General features: G+C 49.0%; 1 protein-coding gene across 4 annotated transcripts in view; it reads right to left on the bottom strand.

Moving 5' to 3' along the window:
• Positions 1-26,880, bottom strand: part of Fbln1 (fibulin 1) — a 79,356-nt gene that overhangs the window by 10,831 nt on the left and 41,645 nt on the right. For 2 of the 4 annotated variants that reach the window (XM_034516921.2, XM_076911803.1), the window contains exons 15-16: positions 11,311-11,453; positions 9,361-9,492 (exon numbers count right to left, since the gene is read on the bottom strand). In XM_034516921.2, coding sequence (XP_034372812.1) covers positions 9,361-9,492; positions 11,311-11,453 — 275 coding nt within the window. Of the gene's footprint in view, positions 1-9,360; positions 9,493-11,310; positions 11,454-22,767; positions 23,204-26,880 lie in introns of those variants that run through there. The other 2 variants (XM_034516922.2, XM_076911804.1) reach the window with 1 other exon arrangement.

Here is a 26,880-nt window from a genome sequence, read left to right as displayed (position 1 = left end):
TTCTCTGTCTGCCAATTGTCCCCAGTATTTCATATTTGAAGTGGTATATCCTCCCTGTCCCTATGCCACCTCCCTTTCTGAAGTTCTGGTCACCACCAGATCGTATCACACTCTGCAGTGGGATTAAAAAGTGTACAACACAGGAGGGACATCTGTCCCTCCCTCAGACCGCCTTGTTCCCAACTGTGTCCCAGAGAACAGCCTGAGGTCGACTGTAAAAGATGAATAGTTTACTAAGAGGACAAAGAGGTGGAGAGAGGTTGGTGTGTGTTTGGGGTGTGGGTGCAGCTGGCTGGGGTAGGCACAACAGTAAAAGTTAGCAATTGTGAGAGGCAAGGCTGGAGGTGCCAGTGGGCAGACCTGGGTATTTCTAGCTAGGCACTAAAGCCTAAAGCCTGGGTGTTCTAGCTAGGCACTGCTTAACTCTACAGTGATCAGGACAGAAAGACTGTCCCCTGTGCTCACTGTTCTGAGGAGAGGAGCAGGAGGGAGCAGCAGATCTAGGCTGCAGATATCCCTCCATCCAGGCAGCAGGGAGAGACAAAATTAACACTGGCTATCGGCAGGGAGGGAGCCACCCAGTGGGTGGCAGAAGAGTGGAGGCTGAGCTCTGTCAACCACAGCGGGCAAGCCCACTCCTCACAAGGATGCATCCTGGGCTCTGTAGTACTGCCAGGCCACACCATGGCAAGGTGATGGAGACTTGCTGTCTGGGAGGCAGCTCCAGGGCAGGAGCCATGTGCCAGCAGCCATGAGCACAGGAGGGGTCTGGTGGTTAGAGCAGTATTCCAAGGTTCCCAGGGTTCACATCTGGCTTGTTCAGAGGCCTGTCTCAGCAGTGTGCGCACATGGCCCACCTGCAGCCCCACCTGTTAGCTGTGTTATCATTCATCTCTAGACATCATTGGGTCTCACTCTAAGATGGGTAAAGGGAGCATATAGATGCTCCTTTGCTACATCTGGTCCTTTAGACCTCCTCACTGACTCTGCAAGACATACCTTTTCAAGACCTGTGCCTGTCATCTGTTCAGATAGACATCCTACCCTCATGTACCTGCAGTTTACAGTCCCCAGGTATAGGCACATCTCTACAAGGACCAAGTGAGCTCAGAGGATGAACTGTCCAGATACTTGCCAGGCTAGCCTTCCAGTCTAACCTTAATGATCACCATTGCCCAGGAGTGAGGCAGGCATCATCCTGGTCCAACTTTCTCAGGAACTGGGACAGGTCCACCCACACAGTTTCAATGGCCTAGCTCTTGTCACTGGATGATGGCATATTTAGTGCTTAGCTTGGGTGGGGCACCCCATCATATCATCTGTTCCTCTTATGGAGTGGTAGCTGCAGGGGGCTGCTGGCCATCAGTTAGGCTAGGCTATGGGCCTAAGGAATCCCAGAGCTGTCCCTACAGGGAAGGCAACACTGCCACCATTGGACAACCACTCAGACCACACCTAGTAGGATCCCAGGGGGCATCTGGAGCCACCTGGGCAAGGGTTGGGACTCTTGGCTGTTCTTTATTGCACTGTAGCATCACCTCAGTAGGCCCCTGGCGGAGACCACACCCCCACTGAGCTCTTCCCCATATCCATGCCTGTGGGTTGGGGGCATATGTCTCATGTTCAGGAGACCTTTAAGCATCTGCTATGTTGCTGAGAGGCCTTAGACAGTGAGTAGATCCTACCTTTGCTCCACAGGTGACACCCCCCCACCCCCCGAGAGCACAAAAGGTGTCTGTCCTCTTCTTACCCTTCTGTCTGGCCCCCTTTGAGAAATACACCTCCCTGCCCCCTGCCCTGCCTGTACCTCCTGCCAGCCTCGTGGCAAAGTCAAGCCCTGGCCCATCCCAGACTGAGGAGGAGGAGGCTGGGCCCCTCACCCGGGAAGCAAGTTGGCTGCTGGCCAGGGTGTGGCCCCGGGTGACAGGGCTGTGCCTCCCAGAGAAGAGAAGGCGCCTAATCCCTGGGATTTGCCGTGAAAGCCAGGACAGGGCCAATCACTCCTCACTGGGCAGGGATGGCTGCACTGTTGTTTTAGGTGGAGTTTCTGAATGTCGTTTGCAGTGCCCACTGATCCCAGGCCAAACCTGCCAAATTGGATTTCAGGGCAGGGTCAGTCTCTCATATTTAACCCCTTAGAAGGTAATGGTTTAAAGAGGCAGTTCAGATCCTCCTAGCTCGGCCAACAATGAGGAACTGACGCCAAAGAGCCTACGAATGCAAAACCCTAAGTCTTGAGTCAGTTCTGGCTCTATTCTGGAGCCATGGTGTACAGGTGTATAGGTTGTACACTGCATACAGACTAAGATAGGAATGGCATCCCTAGTGTTTTATAATGTATAGCACATGCAACTGCCCATGGCAGTCCTGACACATATGATTCTCACCCTCTTGAGATACGTAGCCAGCTTCTAAAAACCAACCACCTTCAGCCGTGGAAACCCAATGGATTCCTGTTAGAGAAGCTGGTGGGCAGTCTTCTGAAAGCAGGTGAGTGGAGCTGCTTCCCAGACATTGGTGCAGGGCCTGGCACAGGGCAGGGTCACACCTGCCCTTGTGGGATGAGTAAGGTAATTCAAGACTGGCAGGACATGGGAGGCATGCCCTCCATTTTGCTTTAGGCCGGGCCAGACTCACTGGCCCAGGCTATCAGGCATGCCTGTTAAACTGTTCCCAGGCAGTGAACTAGAGTGAACAGCCCTACACTGTCTCATTAAACCACGTGTGTACTGCCACCCAAGGGTGCTCTGAGTTTCCCCAAAAAGCTCATTTGTTAACAGCTCACGCAGGCAGGGTATTCTAATCCTGTGTTTAAATACACACACCACCTGGATGGTCCCATGGGGCAAGAACTACAGTGTGGATCTTTTGAGATGAGAACAGAGGCCCAGTGAATCTGTGTAATCAGCCTGAAGCTACAAAACTGGAAGTGAAGACCCACAAATCAAGTCCAGGACAGCTCTTATCAGAGCCTTTTGGGATCAATTGTACATGACCCTAAAAGAAGCAACCAGCCCTCGGTAGTTTTCAAACTGTATGCTTCAGTTGATGAAACCTGTACCCCGTGCAGCCACCGATGAGACTTTAAGTATGAGTTCAGAATGAAAAGTATTTCCATGACTTTTAAGAGAGGGTGCAGGGGCGGGGCATAGGCGGCCATACCTCTAATGTTAGCACTTGGGGGAGCTAAGGCAGGAGGACTGTCACCAGTATCAGGCCAGTGCATCAAAGGGAATCTCTATTTCAGATCAAGGGCAATAAATAAAAAAAAGGTGGGGTGTGGGAGAACACTAGGGATGGGGAACACACTTGTGCCCAGGTGATGTCGGAAACACGGAATGCTTTTTTGTTTACAATCAGTGTCTATTTTTGAATACTGGCTAGACCATTTCTCACCAATGAGACTCAGATCCTTAGACACGGTCTCCAGTTTTGTACCCCGCCCCCCCCACCCCAAACTTCAGTGTGGGCCATGCAGGTGTTTTTCCTCTTAGAGACATCTCCCTATAAGACAGACAGGCTACATGCACTGTGCAGATAGGCCTCTGTGATGACCCTTTCGTCACAGGGTGACATCGTGGGGCTCATGCCTGATTGATCTATACTTATCAGCTGCACCCATGGACCTTAACAAAGACTCTGGCCCAGGCACCTCCCTAACTTACCCTTCAGGTTAGCTGAACATGTGCGTCGGAACTGCTCTGCTGCTGGTACCGTGAGACACCATCTCTTCTCTGGAGTCTGTGAGGGATCAACTGTACCTGCTTCTTCCTGGATTCAGTTGTGTTCCTCCTGTGTCCCACCTGACCACGAACTTGGCCCTGCTTCCACTCCACCCTAGGCAGGTCTGGCATTTATAGCCACTCTCAGATATGACACCAGAGACCCATCATCACTGGGTTTCTATAGTCTTCTATGCACCCGACACATGAAGTCCTCTCACAAATCCCTTTCTGGGCCACAGTAAAAGGGACTCTAATCAGGGTGTCTCTTTCCTAACCTAACACAGCAACAGTGCCCATCTTTCCATCTTGCATTCCAACTTTCCTAGCTGCATGGGGCTTGGTCAGCCACACCCATGTTTAGGGCTGAGGAGGCCACCCTTCTTCTCCCCAGAGATATCTAGAAGCTGTGTCCCCAAAGCCATCTAGGGGATGAGGAGCTTGAGGACAACTGAGAACAGACCTCCAGGCCTGACTGCTAGCTGGCCAGAGGACTCAGACAGGCACTTCCCATTTTTCCTCTGTAAACAACCATGCCAGTCCAGAGTGGTTAGCATCCTTGAGTCTGCATCTGGAACTGATAAAGGGGTTCAGTGCACAGGCTGATTGACAGTTCCTGACATCAGGTGCCTGCATCTGAGGTGGCACTAGGGTCATGAGGCCCAGCCCTGATGCTATACTACTACACGGTAAGCCGCCTGCAAGCCAGAGCAGGGAACCAATCAAGAATCAAGCAGCATGTACATCCACACATTCAGCCTCCCGTTCATTACTCCCCACACACGCTCACCGCTGCTCTGCACCCCCTACATAGCCCTGCACACACACTAAGTCAGACTTTGGGACTTGCTCAGAAATGGGTGTGAAGGGCAGAGAGGGTGGTCACAGCAGCCGACCAGAGCTCTTTCCAGCTGGGAGGCTTCTGCTCAGCTTTCAAACAGCCTTCCCAGATCACTAGCAACCCCAACAGCAACCTCAGTTCCCAACCCTGGAACTGCTCAGGCACTGGGGAAAGCGGGGGCAGGGAAGGGCAGAAGGACATGACACTGAGTGTCCTCACAAGTCCTGGGGTAGCACCTGCTAGAGCAGAGACTCATGGGTACTAGCCAGGCATAGAATTGTGTGTATTCCAGTACCCTGTCTCACCCCAAGTGAACCCCATCTCCTGGTCCCATGGATCTTAGAATGTCTTTACTCCTAACTGTCCGGTTGGATCCAGAATCCCAAGAGTATTTATTTACATGGGACCAGATCTTCCTGGTGCTGGTGTACACCAGTGGGATAGACACCATCGGGTGCTTACTGCCAAGAAATGCGCTTCATGGTGACCTCATAGGGGTCTATAAAGTGACTGTGAAGTGGAGTGGCCTTGGGTCTAAAGTAGTCCTCCAACACCTCTTCCAAGCAGCCTGCCTTGTGTGCCCCACTGTTAACATTGGCACCGTCACAACTGTCTATAGATAACTATTAGGCAATCTTTCAAGCATCTAACGGTCCTGTGGAGGATAATGTGGTACAGAGTCAGGATGGCAATGCAAAATTAGACTGCAGCAAAACAAAACAAAACAAAACCAAAACCCATAAACGAACAGACAGATAAAAATGTATCAGCTGAGTGTTCTCAGCTCCTCTTGGCTTTGGTGAGGCTTTGGTAGAAATTCTGGCAAAGCTGACACCTTATTCTAGATAGATTCTATTTTTCACTTCTAGAAAAACAGAGTTGAGAAGCTTCATGTAGGGCAAGCTAAAGGGAGGCCAAGAGCCTGGGTATCCTCGAAACCCCCAGAGGCTCAGGCAGGGCTCAGGCTGACAGTGAGTGGCCCACAATTTTCGTGGCCAGGGTTCCCCATTACTCACTCTATTCAGCTTCTCAAAGCACCCTGACTGCAGCCTGGGCTCTGCAGAGTGAAGTGTGAACTCCCGAGCAGGATACGGAGGCTCTGTGGTGGCCTGAGCGTGCCCCAGGCATTTATAGAGTGTTTCTCCACAGGCTGGAGGAGCATCCCTCAAGTCTCACTGACAGCTGGAGAGAGAGGAATGCAAAGGGGCTTTGCAGAGGCATCAGCTCTGCCCTGAGCAGCATCTCCCTGATCCCCTAAAACCCAAGGACGACATTAGAGGAAGCCCGGCCTTTTTAGTGCCACCCCCCAACCCCGCCTCCTCCACACCTGCTCTCTCAAGCACTTCACCGACTTGTCACTTTCAAGGGCCTGAATGCCGTGGTCACAGGGGTCAAAGGCTCATCACCTGCTGCTTACTTCTGTGTGACTTCCAAGCTTGGAGAACTTTGTCTATGCCAGCACTGGGCTTCTGTGGGTTCTAGCTCTGGGGAACCCCACATTCCTGCTACGTCTACTCCACTGCCTGCCCTTGCTCCCCTATCCCTGAGTGGAGATAATTTCCCTATGTTCCAGGGACTGAATGCTGGTTCCCGAATACTAGGCTCACTAGGACTCCTGAGTATGTGAGGAGACTCTGCCTGGGCCTTGCCTCTCTAGGGAAGCCTTTGTAGGGAGTGTCCACCAGGCTGTGGCCTAGACAGGCAGGTATTCATCCAGTCCAGTGAGCAAGCAGGTGCCCTGGCCTGGCCATATACAGGCTCATGCCCATTGCCAGGGACACAGGAACCTTTTGAGTCTAGATGGTTAGCAGCAAGTGGCAGGCCTACATAGTCCTGAACCATGCTTTTGCTGAGGGCCAAGCCTATTGCTTAAAGCATGGCCTGAAGCGAGTACTGCGCTGTTCAAAATAAATCGGAAGATACCCAGCCCCATGTTTTGCTGTTACAACAGTCTTACGAGGTCATTGGACTCCGTTCCCTCCTCTGCCCAACGGGGAGATCTTCCTGTCCCATTCCTAGCAGTCATGTTTGCAAGGACTGAACAAGAACGCGGGGGCGAGAGTCTGCAGCGGTGGCAAGAAGCCATGAGTCCTAAACCCCATTCCTAGGGTTGCTTCATGTTAAGGCCAAAACTCAGGAGAAAACTCCATCCTCCCAATGGTCAGGACTGGAGCCATGTACCAGGGTTACCTCTTAGAGGGACATCCCCAGGTACACAGAGATGTTTCTGGGCAGAAAAGGGGAAAGGAACTAGATTGCAGGCAATCTCAGGGTAGATGTTCCAAGCGGAGAACTGAGGCCATAAAACAAGAAGACTGAAAGCAGAACCCAACCACAAACACAGCTTTCGTCCCCACTCAGTACCAACGTGCCCCACCTGGTCTCTCTCCACCCGGCAGGTGATGTATGCACCAGATGGAACACCCTGTAAACTTGCTGAGGAGTGGAAAAGGCTGGGCTACTCAGTAGGCAGGGAGATGAAGATGAGCCCCAGGAATTTCCGAGGGCTGGGGATCCACCCCCATGCTGCCCAAGCTTAGAATTCCAAAGATCAGGGCACCCATGACCAAGTGCGGTGAGGGGAACATTCATTCCCCATGGCCGAGACTGCATTCCATTCCCGAGACGCCCACTGCCTGAAGGTTACCTGTGGTCACTCATCACACCTGGAGCTATCTCACGGCCAGCTGGGCCCTCAAATCACAAGGAAAGGACTGGCATCCTCATCCCCCAGTGGCCTGTGTTTTTTTCTCCTTTTTCGGAAGTGGTTGGAAAAGATGAGGCCTCCCGGTTCTAACACAAGCAGGATTTTTGGATGTAGCAGATGGGAAAGCCAAAAACCAGACACACCCAGGATTGTTCTGTCTGGGGTGCAGTCATGACCCAATCACTGGGTAGTGGTCCATCATACCAGGACTCACCTCGGCCCAACTGCCTAGCTTACCACTCTAGGAACAATTTAGCTGAGAATAGATGTGGAGTCGGGGAGGGCCAGTTCCTGAGAGAGCTGGGGTGAGCTAAGGAGGCTTGACGAGGCCCTGCAGGCTTGCAAGTCTCAGTATATTGATGGCCCAGTGCTCTATTCTGGGGAAAGGCAAGCATGGAGGAGGGGTAGCATGTATCTCTATAAACACAGACCAGGCAGGGCCAATAACTCAAGTGTTCACAGAGTAACAGAAAGCAAGTAAACTGGAAGGGTCTATGGTTATAACCACAGCAGCCCAGGCTGTGTCAGGCCATAGCAAACAGGTCATTCACAGGGCAAGCACTAGGGGCTTCTGCAGGCCAGTGCCAGTGTTACTCATTTCTCACCCACACCTGAAGCAGGACAAACCCTTACCACCACCCCCGCCACACCCCCACACACGTATACAACACCTCCCCTCGTCCATAGCTGAAGGTGAGACTTACGATGGCTGGCGGCCAGGCTGCATGCCCTCTCCTTGGAATCTCTGAGAGGACTGCTGAACCATTAATTGTAATTAACTAATTATCCTTGCTGCCAAACAGCGGAGGAGGAGGCCGGGGGTGGTGAGCCCCCAAATGACTCAGCCGTGTTTACAACATGCAAACCCATTTAAGAGCTTGTAAAGTTGCTATAAATGGCTCTTTGGCAACAGGAGAATAACGATTCCCTTTCTCTAGCTGCCAGTTTAGCAACTGTCGGGGTTGGGGAAAGAGCCGGGATGGAGGTTCGGAGATCCAACAGCGCCACCTGGAGGCCAAAGCATCAAAGGTTCTGCTCCGATCCAGCCCTCACAAGCTCTATAGCCTGAGACTAGAATACAATGAAAACTGATTTCCAGCAGGGAGGTGGAATGTTTCAAAGTGTTCAGAGCGTAAATCTAAGTCAGAAGTCTCAGATGAGACTGTTTTCCATCGCCATGAATAAAAGTTACTTAAAGACCGTTCTGAAGAGCTACTGTGACAAAGGTCACAGAGTGGAGTGACCCTCTGGGTGTAGTCATGACCCACCAGGCACTGGTGCCATCATACCAGGACTCAACCCTGCCTAACTTTCCAGCTTAGCCCACTCCGGCAGTTTAGCTGAGAAGATATAGAAATAGCCTCTCAGGGGCTTTCAAGGTGAGCAGGTCGTATTCAAGGCCCACAGACAGCAGTAGGGACCACGGCCCCCCTAACAGAGATCGTGTGGCTTCCTGGCTTCCCTCACATCTCCTCTGTGGGTGTTCACCAGCTCCTGTCCTGGTGTCTGGGTCATCCTTTCCACTCCCTCTTCACCACGCCCAGATGAAACCAACACAGAAAGGTGCTTTGTCTGTCCCTGCCTCAGCCTCCTTAGTGTTTCTGAGACACTGACTGCTGGGAGCAAGAAGAGCAGACTCCACACACTAAAAGGGTAAGCGGTGGCAGCTGGGCTCTTACCCCCTGACAGCTGGGGAGGGGTAACAAATGGCTCAAGATTGCATGCTAAGTCAAGGTAGTTAGTTGCATGGCTGGGACTAGATCTGGGGTCTTCTGAAGCCCAGTTTGTTTGTCTTCTCACGGCACAATGGGAATATCAGACAGAAAAGCTCCCACTAACCAAGGCATAATGCCTGGCTCTGGCACAGCCTTGAGATGCAGGATCTATTTCATCCACCTACTCTGTAAGTGGGCAAGACTGAGGCTGACAGGGTTTACAGGAAGTCAGTCATATGGCCAGGGTGTATGCCCAGACTTGAGTAGGGGCTGCTGGCTAGGACCTGGTGGCCTGGTAGAATTGGCCTCTGATGGGAGTGAGGAGGGTGCAGATGACCTCGGCCAATGCTCTGGGCTCCTCAGAGGGTCACTCACCCACAGTCATGCCATCCTCATAGCGCTTGATGATATCAAAGGAGTCTCGAAGGTTCCCTTCTGTGATGTCGAAGATGATGTCGGCCTGGTTGGCAGGGTACAGCGGTGTGACAGCCCTCAGAAATATGATCTCTGCAGCAAGGATGATAGCATGAGAACGTTGTAATGCTGGCTCGGCCCTCCCCTCCCCTCCCCTCCCCTCCTCAGAGACTTGCCCCGACACCAAACACAACCTGACAAGGATTCACTCCTAAGGCAACATGGCTGAAATCACTGAGTTCATGGCTGAACTCCCTGTGTGGAAGGGTAGAGTCCTGGCCCTCACATCATAGCCACATAGGCAGTCTTTGTTTTATCAGTGGAGAAACTGAGGCAATTAGACAATTCTTATCTGCCCTGAGGTCATGAGGCCAGCCGGTGGTGTGGGCTCAGCTGGGCCGTGGTGGCTGTGGTTCCAGATTCCCTCACAGTGAAGCAGTGTAAGCCACCTTAGCCTGGGAGACACCATTCAGATCCCAGCCTGGCTCAGGGTAAACTTGGGAAAGTCCTTTTTCTGGGCCTTAGTCTCCTCTTCTATAAAGTAAGGGAGGAAGGTGGCTGATGTCCACTGAGGGTCCTCTCAGCACCCCTGGCTTCCTGAGCCCAAGATATTAAAAGGTGTCTTGGTTGCCTGCCCCCATTCAGGTAACCAGCTCCTATGTCAGCAGAGTAGAACACCATAAAAATGGCTGCTGGGGGCAAGGTGAGGTGGAGGGATGGCTCAGCGGTTAAGAGCACTGACTGCTCTTCCAGAGGTCCTGAGTTCAGTTCCCAGCAACCACGCGGTGGCTCACAACCATCTGTAATGGGATCAGATGCCCTCTTCTGGTGTGTCTGAAGACAGTGACAATGTACTCACATACATAAAATAAATAAATCTAAAAAAAAAAAAAAATAGCTGCTGGGAACTTGGGAAAGACTTGTGTGTAGGTTTGCAAAACCATACTTCTCTGGAAGAGTGAGCCAGTGGGAATGGAGTAGGGGCTGGGGACTTCCCTCAGGACAATGCTGGCCTTGTGGGTCTCACAAGTTTTCCCCACTGTCTGGTGATCCTGCATGACTCTTTCATAGTATCAGCCAGGGGTCATCTTGGATGACTCAGTGACACATTTTCCTGGAGGGGAAGGGCCTTTCTTAGCATGTTCTCAGTAGGCTAGCTGGCACACGAGCTTGCTGAATGTCTGCTGATAGTCAGGGAGGGAGACTCCATGCAGAAGAAAGAAGGTGACTGGGGGACCAGAGACGCTCACAGCTACACACCCCAGAGTGTGTCGTGAGTATGTGGTTTACCTGGGAGCTTGTAACCCCAGGCTACTTCAGGAATGTGCTGTGATGGCACTGGCCATGTCCTTTGGAACATGGACACAGGAAGGACACAGAATTGTTATGTCACCTCCAAGGCCTTTGCTACCAGTCTGGCTACTCGGTCCATCCGTCCCAGTCTCCAGACTCATCTATTAGGACCTCTCAACATCTCTCTTGGGGCGGAGCCTCAGCTCCAGGTTTAGGTGCCAGCGCATCCATCCCGCCCTGTCAGTCTGTCTTGGTTCTCAATGCCCACATTGCCCAGTTCACCTCCAGACCTTGCCAACTGTGACCTGCTGGCAAGTCTCTTCTCTTCCTTTCCTACTTTGGCCAGTAACCTCCTACCCACTTCCCTCAGGAAGTCCTCCTCAACTCTCCAGCGTTCAGCATGGAATCAACACTGAATGCTACAGGCAGAATGATTGTCAGCCACAGAAGGGGCTGCCAAACAGGGAAAGGCTGAGCAGCCCAGGAACCCAGAAGGGAAAGGTGTGCATTCCACCCCGACCACGTTCCACAAGGAAGGGCTCCTGCAGGACAGGCTCTCTGCTCAATCAGAAGGAGGCTCGGAAGCAAGTCCCAGGACCTTCAACTTGACCCACTCACCCTCAGGACGGGTGAACTCTCGGAAGGTGGGCAGCGAGATGACGGTGTGGGAGACAGTATGCACAGGGTCCCGTACACAGGCCTCATCGGTGGGACGGCAAGACTTGATGCAGCGGACGGTGTCTGTTTTCTCTTGGCGAAAGCTGCAGAGAAGCACAGCCCAGGAAGGTTGGTGGGAAAGCCAAGACAACAGCACCCAGGGAACACCGGAAGTAGCAGGTGGTCCAGAGGCAGTTCTATCAGCATCTAACAGCGGCCTCTGTGGCCAGACTGCACTGTATGGTCTGTGCATAGTCCTTCATATAAAATGGAGACACCATTTAGCCTAGATGCTAATGCACACAGTTTGGAATTTGCCAACTGAACCAAGTGAGCATCAGTCTGTCCCTGAAGAACATGTTCACTTCTCAGTTGCTCAGCAACAGTGCTAAATAGCTAGGGATACTGGTACTACGGTGCCATGGATACCAGTGAATAAGGGCGTCAGGTCCTTCATCCTGGGAGCCAACAACTGGACAGCTAGCAGGGCTCAGAGTGGGGGATGGGTTGGGGGCGGGGCCTAGGGTGGTGGGATGGGGGTTGAGGGTGAGGTTGAGGGTGGGGGCGGATATATATATGAATGATTCTTGGTGTCCATCACAGAGAAGTTGAATCCATACCAAGTGACAGGAACAAAAATGGATAACGTTTACTGTAAGTCCATGCACAGTCCAGGCACTGTGCTACACTGTTCTTAAAATCTTTACCATGAAATAGAAAACAAGGTTGGAGAGATGGCTTATGTTTGCTTTTTCAGACAATCCACAAGGCAGCTGGTTCACAGCCATCTGTAATGCCAGGGCCAGGAGACCTAACACTCTCTGGCCTCTGGGGGCACTGGACACAAGGTGTACAGACATACATACAGGCAAAACACCCATATACATAAAATCAAACCAAAGCTAGAGAGGAGAAAGAGGAGGAAGAGGAGGAAGAGGAGGAGGAGGAGGAGGAGGAGGAAGACCGTGTCTGGAAAACCACACCCAAAGTTGCCATCTGGCCTCCACAGGACACATGTACATATCTGCACACACACATACATATACATGAAATAAATGAAAAAATATATGAACAGTCAGGTGGTGGTGGCATATTCGTTTAATCCCAGCACTCGGGAGGCACAGGAAGGTGAATCTCTGAGTTTGATGCCAGCCTGGTTTACATAGTGAGTTTCAGCCACGACTACACAGAGAAACCCTGTCTCTAATAACTAACCAACCAACAACCAATCAAACAACCAACCAAACAAAGAAGAAATAAAAACAAGCCCCAGAAAACAAAAAAATCCAGATATGAACAGAATGCAAATAGATCAATGAGTTATTATATGGAAAACATCTTTATAATCATCGGCCATGTCAGGGGATTGAGGCAGAAAGGTTACAGTGAAATCTTGCTTCCAAAAAAAAAAAAAAAATTACTCACACAAGGAAAGAAACGTCAGCCAACCGCCTGAAGCTGCCTCATGTGCACCAGGCCATTACCAGCCCTCCTGTAGCCTGCAGCTAACCCTGAACCTGGGCCCACGTAAGGCCCTGCTGGGTTTCTCCACGGCTCCTTTCCATGGTGTGTACCTCTATGCCAATTGTATGGACTTGCCCATGAGTGAGTGATGGTTGTCTTTAAGTCCCCTTTGACTGACAGTTTCCCTTCCATCCTTTCATTGTCCAGTGATCTGGTAAGGAGCCTACTGTGTTTCGGCCTCGAAGACCCACAGTTAGGAGCTGGGTGCCTGCATCCTTATGATGTGGTCCAGAGCATTCCTCTGTCCTCTGAATGTCCCTCATGTTGGCTGCTGGATTAGATACAGGCCAAGTCTGGTTGGAAGGATGACAGAGATGGAGTGTCTCCCTTCAGGCCATGCAGGTTCTGGTCTTTCTGTGACACCTACAGCAGTTGGTGCTCAGGGACCCACTCTCCTAGTAAGTTTCTGTCATCTTGACACAAGCTAGAGTTATCTGGGAAGAAGGGATCTCAAGAGAAAATGGCTCCACCAGACCTGAAGACAAGTCTATGAGACATTTTCTTGATAAATGACTGACACATGGGGGGACCCAGCCCACTATGGGTCATGGCACCCCTGAATAAGTAGTCCTGGGTGACATAATGTTTTGTGGGTTTTATTTGTTTGTGTTTGTTTGTTTGTTTGTTTGAGACAAGTTCTCTCTACATAGCCCTGGCACTCAGTATGTAAACCAGGTAAGCCTTGAACTCACAAAGATCTACCTGCCTCTGCCTCTTGAATGCTGGGATTAGTGTGTACCATCAGGCATGGCTGGTCTTGGGTAATATAAGAAAACAAGCTGAGAAAGCCATGGAGATATATAGGTAGGTAGGTAGATAAATGGATGGATGGATGGATAGATGGATGGATGTGAGGATGGATAGATGGATGGATGGATGGATGGATGGATGGATGGATGGATGTGAGGATGGATGGATGGATGTGAGGATGGATGGATGGATGGATGGATGGATGGATGGATATTGCCAATAAAAGCAGCATTCTTCCATGGCCTCTGCTTCATTCCCTGCCCCAGGTTCCTGCCTTGGGATCCTGCCATGACTTCTCTTCATGATGGACTATACTCTGTTAAAGTTAAATAAACCATCTTCTCCCCAGATTTCTTTTGCTCATGCTGTTTATCACAATGATAGAAACCCAAGCCTCCCACTGACTGTACCTTGGGGATGGAAAAATGCTGCTGGCCTGACACTTTGCTCTCATTCACTGGCTGGCCTTCTATGCAGTGAAGGGGTCTCATATGCTACTGGTATATGGTCACCAAGAAGCATATAGTTCAATACTTGCTAGGTCCAGTTCTACTCTGCTACCGTCCAGTGTTATGCTGGCCATGATATGAATATGAACATTGGATATGAAATGTTCCCCTCAGTCTCTCAAGTCAGAACACTTGGTCCCCAGCTGGTGGTGATGTTTTGAGAGGCTAAGAATTCTTTGGGAGATGAGGGTCCAGTAAGAGGAAGTGGGTAATGGGTAGAGGCTTGAGATTTATGGCCTGGCCCACTTCCTGTCCTGTTTTCTGAACTGCCAGGAAATGTACCTGTTGCCTCATTTCCCCCCACAGCCAAGAGTTGCCACCACACCCACCATGGACTGTACCCTCAAATGTGAAACAAACACCCCCTCGTCCACTAAGTTCCTTCTTGTTGCTAGGAATTTAAGAGAAGTAATTAATACAGACAAGTATTTGTATCATGAACATTAGGGCTCTCCATTACTCCTCAAAGGATTTTGAGGGAAGAAAAAATCAAGCCAGGATGAACTCATATGGGATCCAGTTTGATGAGGTTCGATCCATTGCCACTGCTGTCCTTTGTGGAAGCTCAAACTTTCCTTCCCTTCTTGGCCAGACAGAAAAAGTGGCTCTGGGGTCCCTTGTGCCTCCACAGCTCTCCAGCTATGAGGCAACACACAGTACCCATTTTCATCAGGAATGCCTTGCTGTACACTAGAGCCACTTCTCCAGTGAGCCCTGGATTTATCTGTCTGTGGCCTATGGGAAATGGTGATGCAGGATCATAGTTTATATAGCGACAATGCCAGAGCAACGGGGCTGGTCACTGTTTCCAGGCATTATCAGCAGACACTCGAAACATAAAATACAGCAGTAGGGACTGATGACATGCCTCAGCCAGTTAAAAACTCGCTGCCAAAGCTGATGACCTGAGTTTGGTCCTTGGGAGTTACATGATAGAGAAAATCCAGCTTTTGCAAGTTGTCCTTTGATCCCCCCTCTAAATGAATGCAACGAGAAATAAATGTAATGCGAACTCATACTAATATTTACAATTCAAAACAAAGTTTACAAACTTCTTATCTTCTCCAGGGCTCAAGGACATAGTTTTTACTCTACATCACAAGCCTGACTCAACTGACACAGAGAATCTCACAGCTGTCCAATTTGACTGATCCCATGTTTCATATGGAGTAGTCTCAGAATAACAGTACTAAAATGACCATCACCAATCAACTACTATAAGTAATTTCTCTAGTATGTTCTCCTTCTACTCAGTTTAACTAGAAATACTACATCTGTGTAGTCTAAGCTATATGGCAGTTGATAGCATGCAGCTTTCCTTTAATAGGAATGTAGCTGTAATGCCATAGTCATTGTTCACTGTGTGCAAGTTCACAACAGTGTGCAGTCTTTGTTAGTTTTTCTGGGTATAAAATCCCCAGCTTACATTTCCTAATTATCCTAAATACATCGCTTCATTTTCATCTGACATAAAATGTTGTCAAAAATCTGATATGCAGGGCTGCAGAGATGGCTCGGCAGTTAAGAGTGTTTGATGCTTTTCCAGAGAATGGGGGTTCAGTTCCCAGGACCCATGTTGGATGACTCATAAACATGTATAACTCTATTTCCATAGAATCCAACAACTTTCTTCTGGCCCACTCAGACACCCAAATGCACATGCACATGTATGCATGTATACACAAAAATAAAAAATAAAAGCAAATCTTTAAAAAAGCTCTGATACCCATGTGAATACACATACATGTGAGCACACATGCACACATGTGCGCTCATACACACACACACACACACACACACACACACACACACACACACACTTTATAGCTCTTCCAAAGGACTTGTTTGTTCCAGAATTTGCTTGAGTCCACAAGTGAACTAGATGAAGAATTTCTGTATCTAGAAAGATTTGCTTACTGCTTTATTTTACAAAATAGTGAAAAAACAAAAAAACTTATTTCCATGTCTAGATGGGGTTAGAAGTTAGAATCTATAGAATTAGTTATCTAAAAACAGGAAGAGAAAAAAGGTCCTAAGTTGAAATCACATTTAATCAAGAAGAGAAATGTTTAAGTCAGAAATGAAGAAGTACAGGCCCTGACCTTGGACTTGATGGGTGAAAATTTCTGAGACAGAATGAATCACTAGCTGACGCCACTCAAATGGCAGATTCTTACAAGGGCCCTTTGTGGCTTGTGAAAATAAAATGCGACCATTAAGACTCCAAACTAATGGTTCTCTGAAACCAATCGCCTTAACTCGCCTTAACCCAATCTCCAGTTATTTAATTTTTTCTTCATTTTAATTTTGTGTGTATGGGTGTTTTGCCTGCATGTATGTCTATACACCATGTCCATGCAGTACCCACTGAAGCCAGAAGAGGGCCCCTGGAACTGTCATTACAGACATCTGTTAGCCACTAAAACGGCTGTTAAGAATCAAACCTGGTTCCTTTGAAGTAGATAGTGAGCCATCACTTCAATGCCTTTCATAGATTAAAAAAAAAATAAAACACAAATTCCCCAATAGTTATTTAAATAAATAAACAACAACAAAATTCCATGCAGGGCCCCACATTCAAGTATCTGTTGCCTAGACACAGAGAAAAACCCAGTATGGAGGTGACTTAGCAGGTCTGGAGCGCAAGTGTGCCCTCTGGTGGCTGAGTGAATTCTTGTGAGCTCTGCACTAAGTTGCAGGGGTGACCACAGGGATAAGGCCAACTGAAAGGGGGTGTGACCCTCATCAGTTGATTGATGGGTTTAAGTCACCACTCTTGGCCTCAAGCTCTTCGGCCAAACCAGCCAGTTCTTCCATTTGAACAACCTAATGATACTGTTTCCCTGTTTAAGGGTAGGTGCTACTTGATTACTAAAAATGGCTTAGTTAGAATGGCCACTCGATGAGAGAGATGAGAGAGGTGTGCATTACTTTCTCATTGCTGGGAGCAAATACCCAATAAGAAGTGACTTGAGGGAAGCTAGGTATGGCATATTTGGGCCTACGGTCTGAGGCTGCCGCCCATCAAGGTGGGGCAGGCATGGCAATAGGAGTGGCTCCCAGCTATGGACACAGGAGCTAAGGCTGCTGGCACACATCTGGGGAGCTCAGGAAAGAGAAAGAGGAATGCTGGACCTCTGCTGCCTTTCTCCTGTCCTACTTCCGACCCCAGCCCATGAGATGGAGCCACCCACATTCAGAGTGGGGCTTCCTCAGTTAAGCCTCTCACATGATCCCAAAGACCTACCTCATGACTGCTAGAGGTGTTTCTTAATTCAACCAAGGTGGTAATCAAATTTAACCATCACAGGGTGACTTGTGTTTTCTCCTTAGCTATCTACAGGTTTTTCACCCCCTGACTGTTATAGTCCTATAATTTTACAAGACTGTCTTTGTGTTGGTTGTTCTGAGGTAATCTTTGGTATGTGATGTGTTCTTCCTACAGGGAATTTCAAAGTTTATTTTTAATTTATGTGACTTTTTTTTTTCAGTTCTTACAGTACTGACTTGTTCCCCCTGTTTAGGGTTACCTTTTTTAAAGGACCAGGGATTCTGAGATGCCTGTTGTCTACATGTTGGACGGTCTCTACATACCTTCAGAGTTCCCTGTTATCTGCACGCTGGATCTGCTCTGCAGACTGTCAAAGATGCCTGTTATCTGCAGGCTGGACTTGGTTTGTATATCTTGAGCATTTGTTACTTTTCCTTAAGATTTTCCTCTTGTTGTGCTTTGCTTCTTTGTTACTGTGGTATAACATTATGACCCAAAGTGGCTTGGGTGGAGCAAGTTAACTCAAGGCAGGAACCAGGGGGATGCTGCTTGCTGGTTCACTCACAGGCTCATGTTCAGCCATTTTTCTTATATAGCCAAGGACCACCTGCCTAGGGAATAGTGCTGCCCACAGTAGGCTAGGTCCTCCTTTATCACAGACTAACTTGATAAGGACAATTACTCAATGAAAACTTTCTTCCAGTGATTCTAGACTGTGTCAAGTTGACGATGCTAACCAGGGCATTTATGTTCTTTCTCTTTTTATTTATATATATTTTTCTTTTCTAACTTGTCTCTCCTTAGTGTTTTGACTTTTTTGTTCCATTTCTTATCATTTATTTTTATTAAATAATTTATTTTACATTAACTATATTGACTATCCTGTTATATTTTAAATTCTGATTGATATTTCTCTTCCATGGTTTGGTCTCTCAGCCTTGCAAATGCATGATGGGTTTGAGCCACTGTGAGTTGCTGAATATTGCAGTTTTGTCTTTCAAATGTACTTCCCATACCTGAGGGACATCATACTGGTTCATAGTCTTTGTCCTTATAATAATTTTAGGCAATGATTTTCTAAAGCTGCCACAAGGATACCACGGATGTTGTTTAAGCAGCAGGTATGCACTGTCTCACAGTGATGGAGCCTGAGAGCCCGTGCTCATGGTTGATGGGGCTGGTTACTTCCAGGGCCTCTATGTTTACCTGACAACAGTCACTGTGTCTTCATGTGGACTCTCATAGGGTCCTCTTCATATAAGGACTTAGGTATAATGGATCAGGGCCCACTCCAGTGGCCTTGTGTTTACCTCATTTAAATTTTCAAAGGCCTCTGTCTCTATCTTGAAAGACACTGAGGTTAGAACATCAGTGTGTGAAATTGGTGACAGTATGGTGCCATCTCTTCAAAGACACACGTCAAAGTGCCAGCCCGATTCAGAAGCAGGGTCATTGTAGATGTAGTTAGCTAGAATGAAGTCACAGCAGAGCGGGTAGGACCCCAATCCAGGAAGACATTAGTCCTCTTAAAAAGAGGCCTGTGGCAAGGCAAAGACACACGTGGTGAACGCTGTTTAATAGGACAGGAAGGGCTGGAAGGGCATTACTATAAGCCAAGGGATGCCAAAGGCAGCAAGCGAGCCACAGGAGATGGTGCAGAGCCATTCCCCTCCAGGAAGAGGGTGCGCCAGGTCAGATGGAGCAGAGAGTGGCAAACACATAGTGAGAGATAACACACCTACTATGCAGAGCCACACTCCTTTGCTACAGAACCTAGTAGATAGAGTCTCACACTGATGCCTTTTGGTTGCTTCTTTCTATGAGGAATTCACTTCCCTGGCATTTTAAAGTCAGTACACTTCATAGTTGCTTGTCTGACCTCCTAGAGGCCCCTAGGCTGTTGCCTCTGGGCTGCCCTCTCTGATGTGCCTCTAATATCTGGAACCTTCCTCTTCCACGATGTCTGTTGTCATGGTTGATTTCCTATTGTTTCCATAAGCTGTCCCTAGAGAGACCCTGCTGCTAAAGAAAGCCTTGACAACTCAGTCCCCATACTGAGGGCTGAACTGCTCCCCCTAACCCAGTCCCACCATGGGCTCCCACATGCCTTGGCCACTGGGGTGTGAGGAGGCTTCCAGTTCCTGAGCTCCCCACATTAGCCTGTTGCTCTTTCCAGGGGTGCCCTGGGTCTGTTTGGGATTCTCCAACTTGCAGTGCGAGGCCCTAACTTGTATTTGGGAGGTCTGTGGAGCTGCTGTGTTGCTTTGCTTAGTAGTAAGTACTTCCCATGGATTTGTAATCTTCCTGCCCAGTTGTTCTGAGTGTGAGCATCTTGGGGGCAGGATGCAGAGAGCTTCAAAGCCCATTCTGCACACACTTCTGCATTTTGAATTTCCCTTCATTATAATTTTATATGTATGGCTGTTTTGTTTGCACATATGCATGTGAACTACATGCCCACTATTTAATGAGTTGCTTCTTCAGGCCAAACAGCCCAAAGATGCCAAAACCAACCACAGAGACTACTCCTTCATTCAAAAGCCCACGGCTTAGCAGGTGCAACAAACAAGTTAAGAATTTTAAGACACCAGGGTAAATGCTATGAGGGATGTCTGGGGCCAGAAGCGCTAACCATGAAAGGCTTCACTGAGGAGGTGGTCTTTGAGCTAAGACTGTAGGAAGAATGGCAAGTTTGCAGAAAAAGGGCAAGGCTCGGACTGAGGCCAGAAGCTTACATAGTCAGTGATTGGCAAGGAAGGGGCAAGCTACCCTATGTGCCAGAATACCAGCAAAGGTAATGAGCCAGGGAGTGGAAGCTATAGCTGAGAGGGTAAGCAGTGGGCCAGAGCACACTGGGAACAGACAACTTTCAAGGGAATTAAATTTTATGATCTAGGAAAGAGAACCAGAGAAAAGGAGAAACCGGAGAGCAAGACCAATCCTTCAGAGTCCTCTGCTGTAGCCTGGTGCATGCTCTGAGGGACAGGCAACGTGAAGGCAACCTGGCTCCCACTTATCAGAGTAAGGTCTGGGTGCCAGAGCTTCTGGTTCTACTAAGACATAGCACCAGCAGTCAGATCCACTGAAAGCCTGAAAGCCTAACCCAGTGTGGTTGTTTGAGTGAAAATGGCCCCCATAGGCTCAAAGGGAGTGGCACTATTAGGAGGTGTGGCCTTGTTGGAGTAGTTGTTGAGGAAGTGTGTCACTGGGGGGTGGTTTTTGAGGTGTCAGTCTCTTAGCTACCTACTGATCTAGATGTAGAATTCTTGGCTACCTCTCAATCACTGTCTGCCTACGCACCGCCATGCTTTCCGCCATGATGATAATAAACTTATCTTCTAAACCATAAACCAGCCCCAGTTAAAGTCTTTCCTTTATAAGAATTGTAGTGGTCATGGTGTCTCTTGATAGCATGATCTCCATTTTCTCAATAGACATGGACAGAGTGCTTGCCGTGTGCCAGGAACCTTGCCAGGAGACCAGGACAGTCTCGGAATGAAACAGACCTAGTCCCTGCCTTTGTAGAGTCTTCTAGGTGGTGAGGAAGACAAATTCAAAGAACAGAAGCAAATGGTAATCTCAGGCTGTTCTAAGCACCAAAATGCTAAGTGTTATAAGCAAGAGAGACAGAGAGAACACAGCCTGGGGTGTTGGGCAAAGCTCCTGTAATAGGAAGGATGGGGTGAGCATCCCCCAAGGCTCCCTGTATTGACATTTACTTCTTATTGAGGTATTAGGAATGTGGACACTCACTGCAACTATGATATCTAGAAGTGGGATGTGAGGAAGGCAGCTGGGGTGAGACACTCATTATGGTGGAGCCCCACAACTGAATCCTGAAGGCTGTATTAAGTGACATAAATGCTTATGCATGCTCCATCTTGCTCCACGTAACATTCTGAGACCCACCAGGAAAAGGGCCACCTTCAAGTGTAGACGCTCCACCTTGGATCTCCTTAGCTAGAAGCCAAATAAGAAACCAAACATCGTCTTTTCTTCAGGAAGTTATCCAGTCTCTGATATTTTGTTATCTTAATAAAAAATGGATTCATATGGTCTGAAGAGGAAAGCCCACTTAAGCTGAGATTTAACTAGCTCTTAGGCTAAGGGTATAAAATTATGTCATTATGGCTTAGGGGAAGGGTGAATGGGGAGAGTTATTTGAGGTCAGGCTGGACTGTCCCCCTAAGATGAAGTTGTGCCCATCCTTGAAAATCTCACTGAGATTTTTCCCATGGTTCAGTGGTTAAGAGCATCAGCTGCTTTTGGAGGACCTGTGTCTAGTTCACAGCACTTACTTGGAGACCTACGAGGTCTGGAACTCCAATTCCAGGGGATCTGACACCCTCTTCTGGTGGAGACCAGTCATGCATTCAGATAAAACACTCATACACATAAAATAGATATTTTAAAAATAAAGAAAGAATAGACTAGAACAGAGACCACAACTACATGCAACGGATGCCATGAAGGATCTTAGGCCAATCCTTCAAAATGCTTCTGAGCTGAGAATAAACTGTGGGGCAAGTTGAGCTGATGCCAGGAGATTGACAGCTCGGTTGGCTGGACTCGTGATGGAGAAGACAGAGGCAAGTGGCTCAGGGCGCACAGTGGAGGGACTGTGACAGATGGACTGGGCAGAGCTGTGGAGCTAGGGTACACAGACCACCTGTGTCATCTTGAGCAAATACTTTCTGAGTATCCACAAAGATGATACCCACTGGATGTATATACGAAATATCTGTTAGACACTTCATGGTTCCAGCAAGCACAATAGGGCTGGCCTGTACCTCCTCGTGGCACAGCAGTGGGGCTCAGTAGAGGCAAATTTGCCTCTTTGGTAGAGTTTTATCAAAGATCGACTGTGTTCAGTGCTTGCCCAGAACAGATGAATTACATGCCCAGCCCTGATGATCTTACGCATGATTCCCAGTGGCCAAAAGACTGATTGCCCAGGCTAGTTTGGCTACAACAGACTGAGTCATGAGAGTCAAGCCCTTTCCTTTCTTGGGGGAAGGGATGTTTAAGAGTTGAAAAGATGAAGGAGGCAGAGCTCGGGCATTTCTGAGAGTGAGACTCCTTTTGCAGCCATCACTACTGCTCTTTGGAGTTTACACAACAGGAAGAGATCATTCATAGGTGTAGACCCAGCCCAGGCTCATTCTTCCTTTGCCTGGGCTGTCTGATAATGCAATAATGAACTCTGTTGCTGCAGTTCTCAGGTGCCTAGACCATATGAAAGTTATCCCTCAGTCACCCATTAGGGAAACAAATTCTGGCAGGGGCTCAGCTTAACCCCAGGAGAGAAAAAGCAGAGAGGCCCCTGTCCACACCAAATAAAACCAAGGTACCAGAGGCATGCTCTTGGGATGGCTGCTGAGAGTTTATTAGAACCCCAAGGATGGGAAAGCAACAAAAGGGGGTGCCCAGGGCCCAAGCAAGCACTCAGAGCTCTGCAGACACAAAGATATAAAGCTTGGCCACAAAGGAGCTGGCTGTGCCGTGGCGATACAGATCCATCTTGACGGTCAGGAGCAAGTCCCTGGGCTCAGGGATGGGCTTGGTGAGGGCCACCACCCCACTGTGGTGGCTCACCTTTCGAGTGGTAAAAAAGCCCTCCTCATTGCCAGCGGTGATGGCCAGCTGCATGCTGTCCCCAGGGACAGCACTGGAAGGGCCCATGCGGAAAACCACCGCGGGCACTTGGATGTTGGTGGGGAAAGAGAGGTGGTAGTAGGTTATTCTCAGAGGCAGCCTGGGGCACTCCTGGTTCTCATGGCAAGGCAAGCGCTCACAGCGGCTGAAAGACAAGTGGACAGAGAGACAGGAAGAGGGTTAGCGCCTCCTTAGCAAGCAGAGAAACAACAGAGTGTGGGCAAGCGCGGCTCACTGGGTGGGACCTCCTGCCACCCCTCTGACTGATGCAGCCAGCACAAAGAGCACCCTCACTCACCTGGGGGAGGTGTTGTAGACCTCCAGGCCGCAGACTCAGGTACAGTCTCTTCCAACACCCTCTAGGGGTACTGGTAGCCAGGGTCAAGCCATACCCAGGGGGAGATGTGTCTCCTTCTCGAGGCAGAGCGCTAGCTACCCTGGGCACACGCAGCAAGGGCCTCACCTAGATAGCGGCCAAGGCCACAAAGAGCTCCTAGAGACTACCCAGAAATCATCATGGCTGATGCCATCTGCTGCATGTGGGGCTAGTCCCCCATACACTCATTAATGTCATCACAACCAGTTTTCAAGATGGCAGCTTGGGTGCCCCTTGTCAGATGAGGAAACAGGTTCAGAGAAAGCCACATTGTGAGGAAAGAAGCCAAGTCTATGCTCAGAGATGAGATCGGCTCCCCAGCCTTGGGATTCAGCTCTAGACACTTGGTCCAGTTCCCTGCTTCTGTCCACAGAGACACAGTGGGGCTCAAAATGGAGATAACAACAGGTTCTAATATCCTGTGACAAGATTGAACTTTCTGTGGCAGGATGAAGACAACTCCTAACTTTCTGTGTGGTGGAAATGAAGACAGACTAAAATCATGTGACAGAACTGAACTTCCTGTGGTATGCTCAGGACAGGCTCTAACTTCCTGTGATACGATGGAGACAGGCCTAATTCCTGTGTGGTAGAAATGAAGACAGGTTCTCACTTCGTGTGACAGACTCTAACTTCCTGTATGTGGTATTGATAAAGATGGGTCCTAATTTCTTATGTGTTAGAGATGACAGGCTCTCACTTCCTGTAACAAAATGGAGGCATATACTAGCTTCCTGTCACAGGAACTGATTTCCTGTGATAGGGCGAGGATAAGTTCTCTTAGTAATGTCTAATTACAGACTGTAACTTCCTGCAACAAGATGGTGACAGTATATTCTTGTGACAGAATGCTGACAGGCAAATGATGGGACTTGTGTTCTAGTCCTGAACATCAGGCCCAGCACATGCTGAAGGCAGAATGACATGAATTTAAGAAGCAGAGCCAAAATGGCCAGCCTCATAGGATGTGACCAAGCCCTCCTCAGGGAGGTCTGCCATTTTGACTGAGTTTGTATTCTCCAGTCACGGAATCTCTCAGGGTCTTGCATCATATCTCTCCTCTGGCTTTTTAAGTCTCCATGTCTTGTCCTGGATTTACTTCACGTTTGATACTTCTTGTGCATAGCATTTCTGTTTGTGTCTTATTGGCTGCTTATCAGGGCTGCTAGGAAGCCTCTCCCCTACTTGACCAGTTAACATTCTGTCTCTAAGAAAAGAGAAGTCCTTCAAGTAAGATCTAGGGCACCAATGACAAGAGAGAATCGTAACCAATGAAAAAGGAGCTTGTCTGTCCCAGAGAGCCCAGAGCTGGGAGTAGGGACTAAGGTGGACATCATGAGTACTGTTGAAAGGCAGCTGTCCCTAGAGATGCCCCTAGAGGACCAGGTCAAATGGGGGTGTTCCATGTGCCAGAGAGATCTCTTTATCAAGGATGGGCCTTTGATGACTGGGAGAAGGGAGGGCCATGAGAGCCAGGCAAGCAACTGGGGTCCACACGCTGTGTTCCTCTGGGGTGTCAATGGCAGTAAGCAGCAAGTTTGGGTTTCAAAGTCAGCCTATTTCCCTTTAGAGAGAAAGTGCATGTACACACACACACACACACACACACACACACACAAAGACACATACACCATACACACTCATATATACACAGACACACTCACACACACAGAGACACACAGAGACACACTACCACACCCACTCATGCACAAAGACACACACACACACACACACACCACACACACTCAGACGCACACACATACACACGGTACAGGCACTGCTTCGGGAGTCTAAATGGATCTGGTCAATAGGTGGTGCTAGAGTCCCCCTCAATGGAATTTGGCTTTCCCGCTTGTCCTGTGGGGTCCTCTACTGAGTCCACAAAGTCCACAGTAAATGTGAAGGGAAGGAATGGGAGACATGCATGGTGTCCTGATGTAGCTCCTGTGACGTCACATCCCAGAGCATGACAGAGATGACACCCAGACCCTCCCTGGAAGAGGTGCCTGGGCTGGCTCTTTTTAGACCACTCACTTCCCAGATGAGGTCGTGGCTCTCAGGCTTTATCTCTAGTGCCAGCACACTTTGTAAACAGTCACGGTACAGGCAGACTTGGGCCTTGAGTTCCCTGCTCTGCCCCAAATTTATTGGAACATCCTAGAAATCAGCCAGGTGGTGGCTTTTAGTTCCAGCACCCTGGAGGCAGAGGCAGAAGGATCTCTGTGAGTTCTAGGCCAGCCTGGTCTACAGAGTGAATTCCAGGATAGACAGAGGTACACAGAGAAACCCTGTCTTGAAAAATGAGAGAGGGTGGGGGGGATGAGAAAGAAGGGGAGGGAGATGGGGGGAGGAGAGGGGAGAGGAGAGAAAGGAGAAAGGAGAGGACAGGGAGAGGGGACAGAAGGGAGGGGAGGGGAGGGGAAGGGAGGAGAGGAAACATTTAGAAACCACAATCACTGTGTGTGGCAATCTACTGGTCAGACTAGGGACAGCAATAAAACCTATAAGCTGAATCACCCCATGGGGGTGGATCTATTACAGAGTAGGGAGGGGGTGTGGGGGAGCTGGACCTCACACCAGCTCAGCATGGGGAGCATGCTCACAATTTCCACACACATTCCCTCCTCGTACATGTATTGCAGTGCCATGTGTCCTAATTCTTGACTTCAGCATCTTTGGCTGCAGCAGCCCAAGTTCTGTGAAAATGATCAGAAGCCACTAAGGGAGACAGACAAAAGCGCAGAGGAAGGCGGTGAAGCCAGCCCTGTGACCACCTGCTGACGTCATTCCCATTGGGCATTCCTGAGAGACACCCAGGACCTGGCCAAGTCCCTCCTGAGCTCTGTGACCACAGCTTTCCACTTAAGCTACCTTCCTAAGACACAGTATCCAAAGTGATCCAGCTTCACGTCAGCTTCACAACCATACTCCATCGGAGTGCTTCATGGACAGGAAAGGATGTGTCCAGTCCCGTGGAATGCTAGAGACAGCTGAGAGAGATAGAGAGAGAGAGAGAGAGAGAGAGAGAGAGAGAGAGAGAGAGAGAGAGAGAGAGAGAGAGACAGAGAGACAGAGACAGAGAGAGAGAGAGAGAGAGAGACAGACAGAGGGTAGAACAGACTAATGCTCACATCTTACCCACTGAAGTTCCAAAACAAGCTGCCCTCCTAGAGCAGAAACCTCAGGAGAGCCACCCACTGGCTTCTTTGTATATACATGTATGCAACGTTTGTGTGCACGTATGCACATTCATATATGTCTGGGTATATCTGTGTGCACATGTATGTGGAGACCCAAGGCTGCCGTCTGATGTCTTCTTTGATCTCTGCCGTAGATAATGAGGCAGGACACCTCACTGGAACTCGGAGCATCACAATTTAGCTGGTCTAACCAGCTAGCTTGCATGGGGGATCCACTGTCTTCACACTGAGATTACAGGTGAGCTG

This window comes from Arvicanthis niloticus, chromosome 13 (genome assembly GCF_011762505.2).
Source record: "Arvicanthis niloticus isolate mArvNil1 chromosome 13, mArvNil1.pat.X, whole genome shotgun sequence".
NCBI lineage: Eukaryota > Metazoa > Chordata > Mammalia > Rodentia > Muridae > Arvicanthis > Arvicanthis niloticus.
Note: the sequence above shows the minus strand (reverse complement) of the source record. Positions and strands in the feature narration are given on the sequence as shown.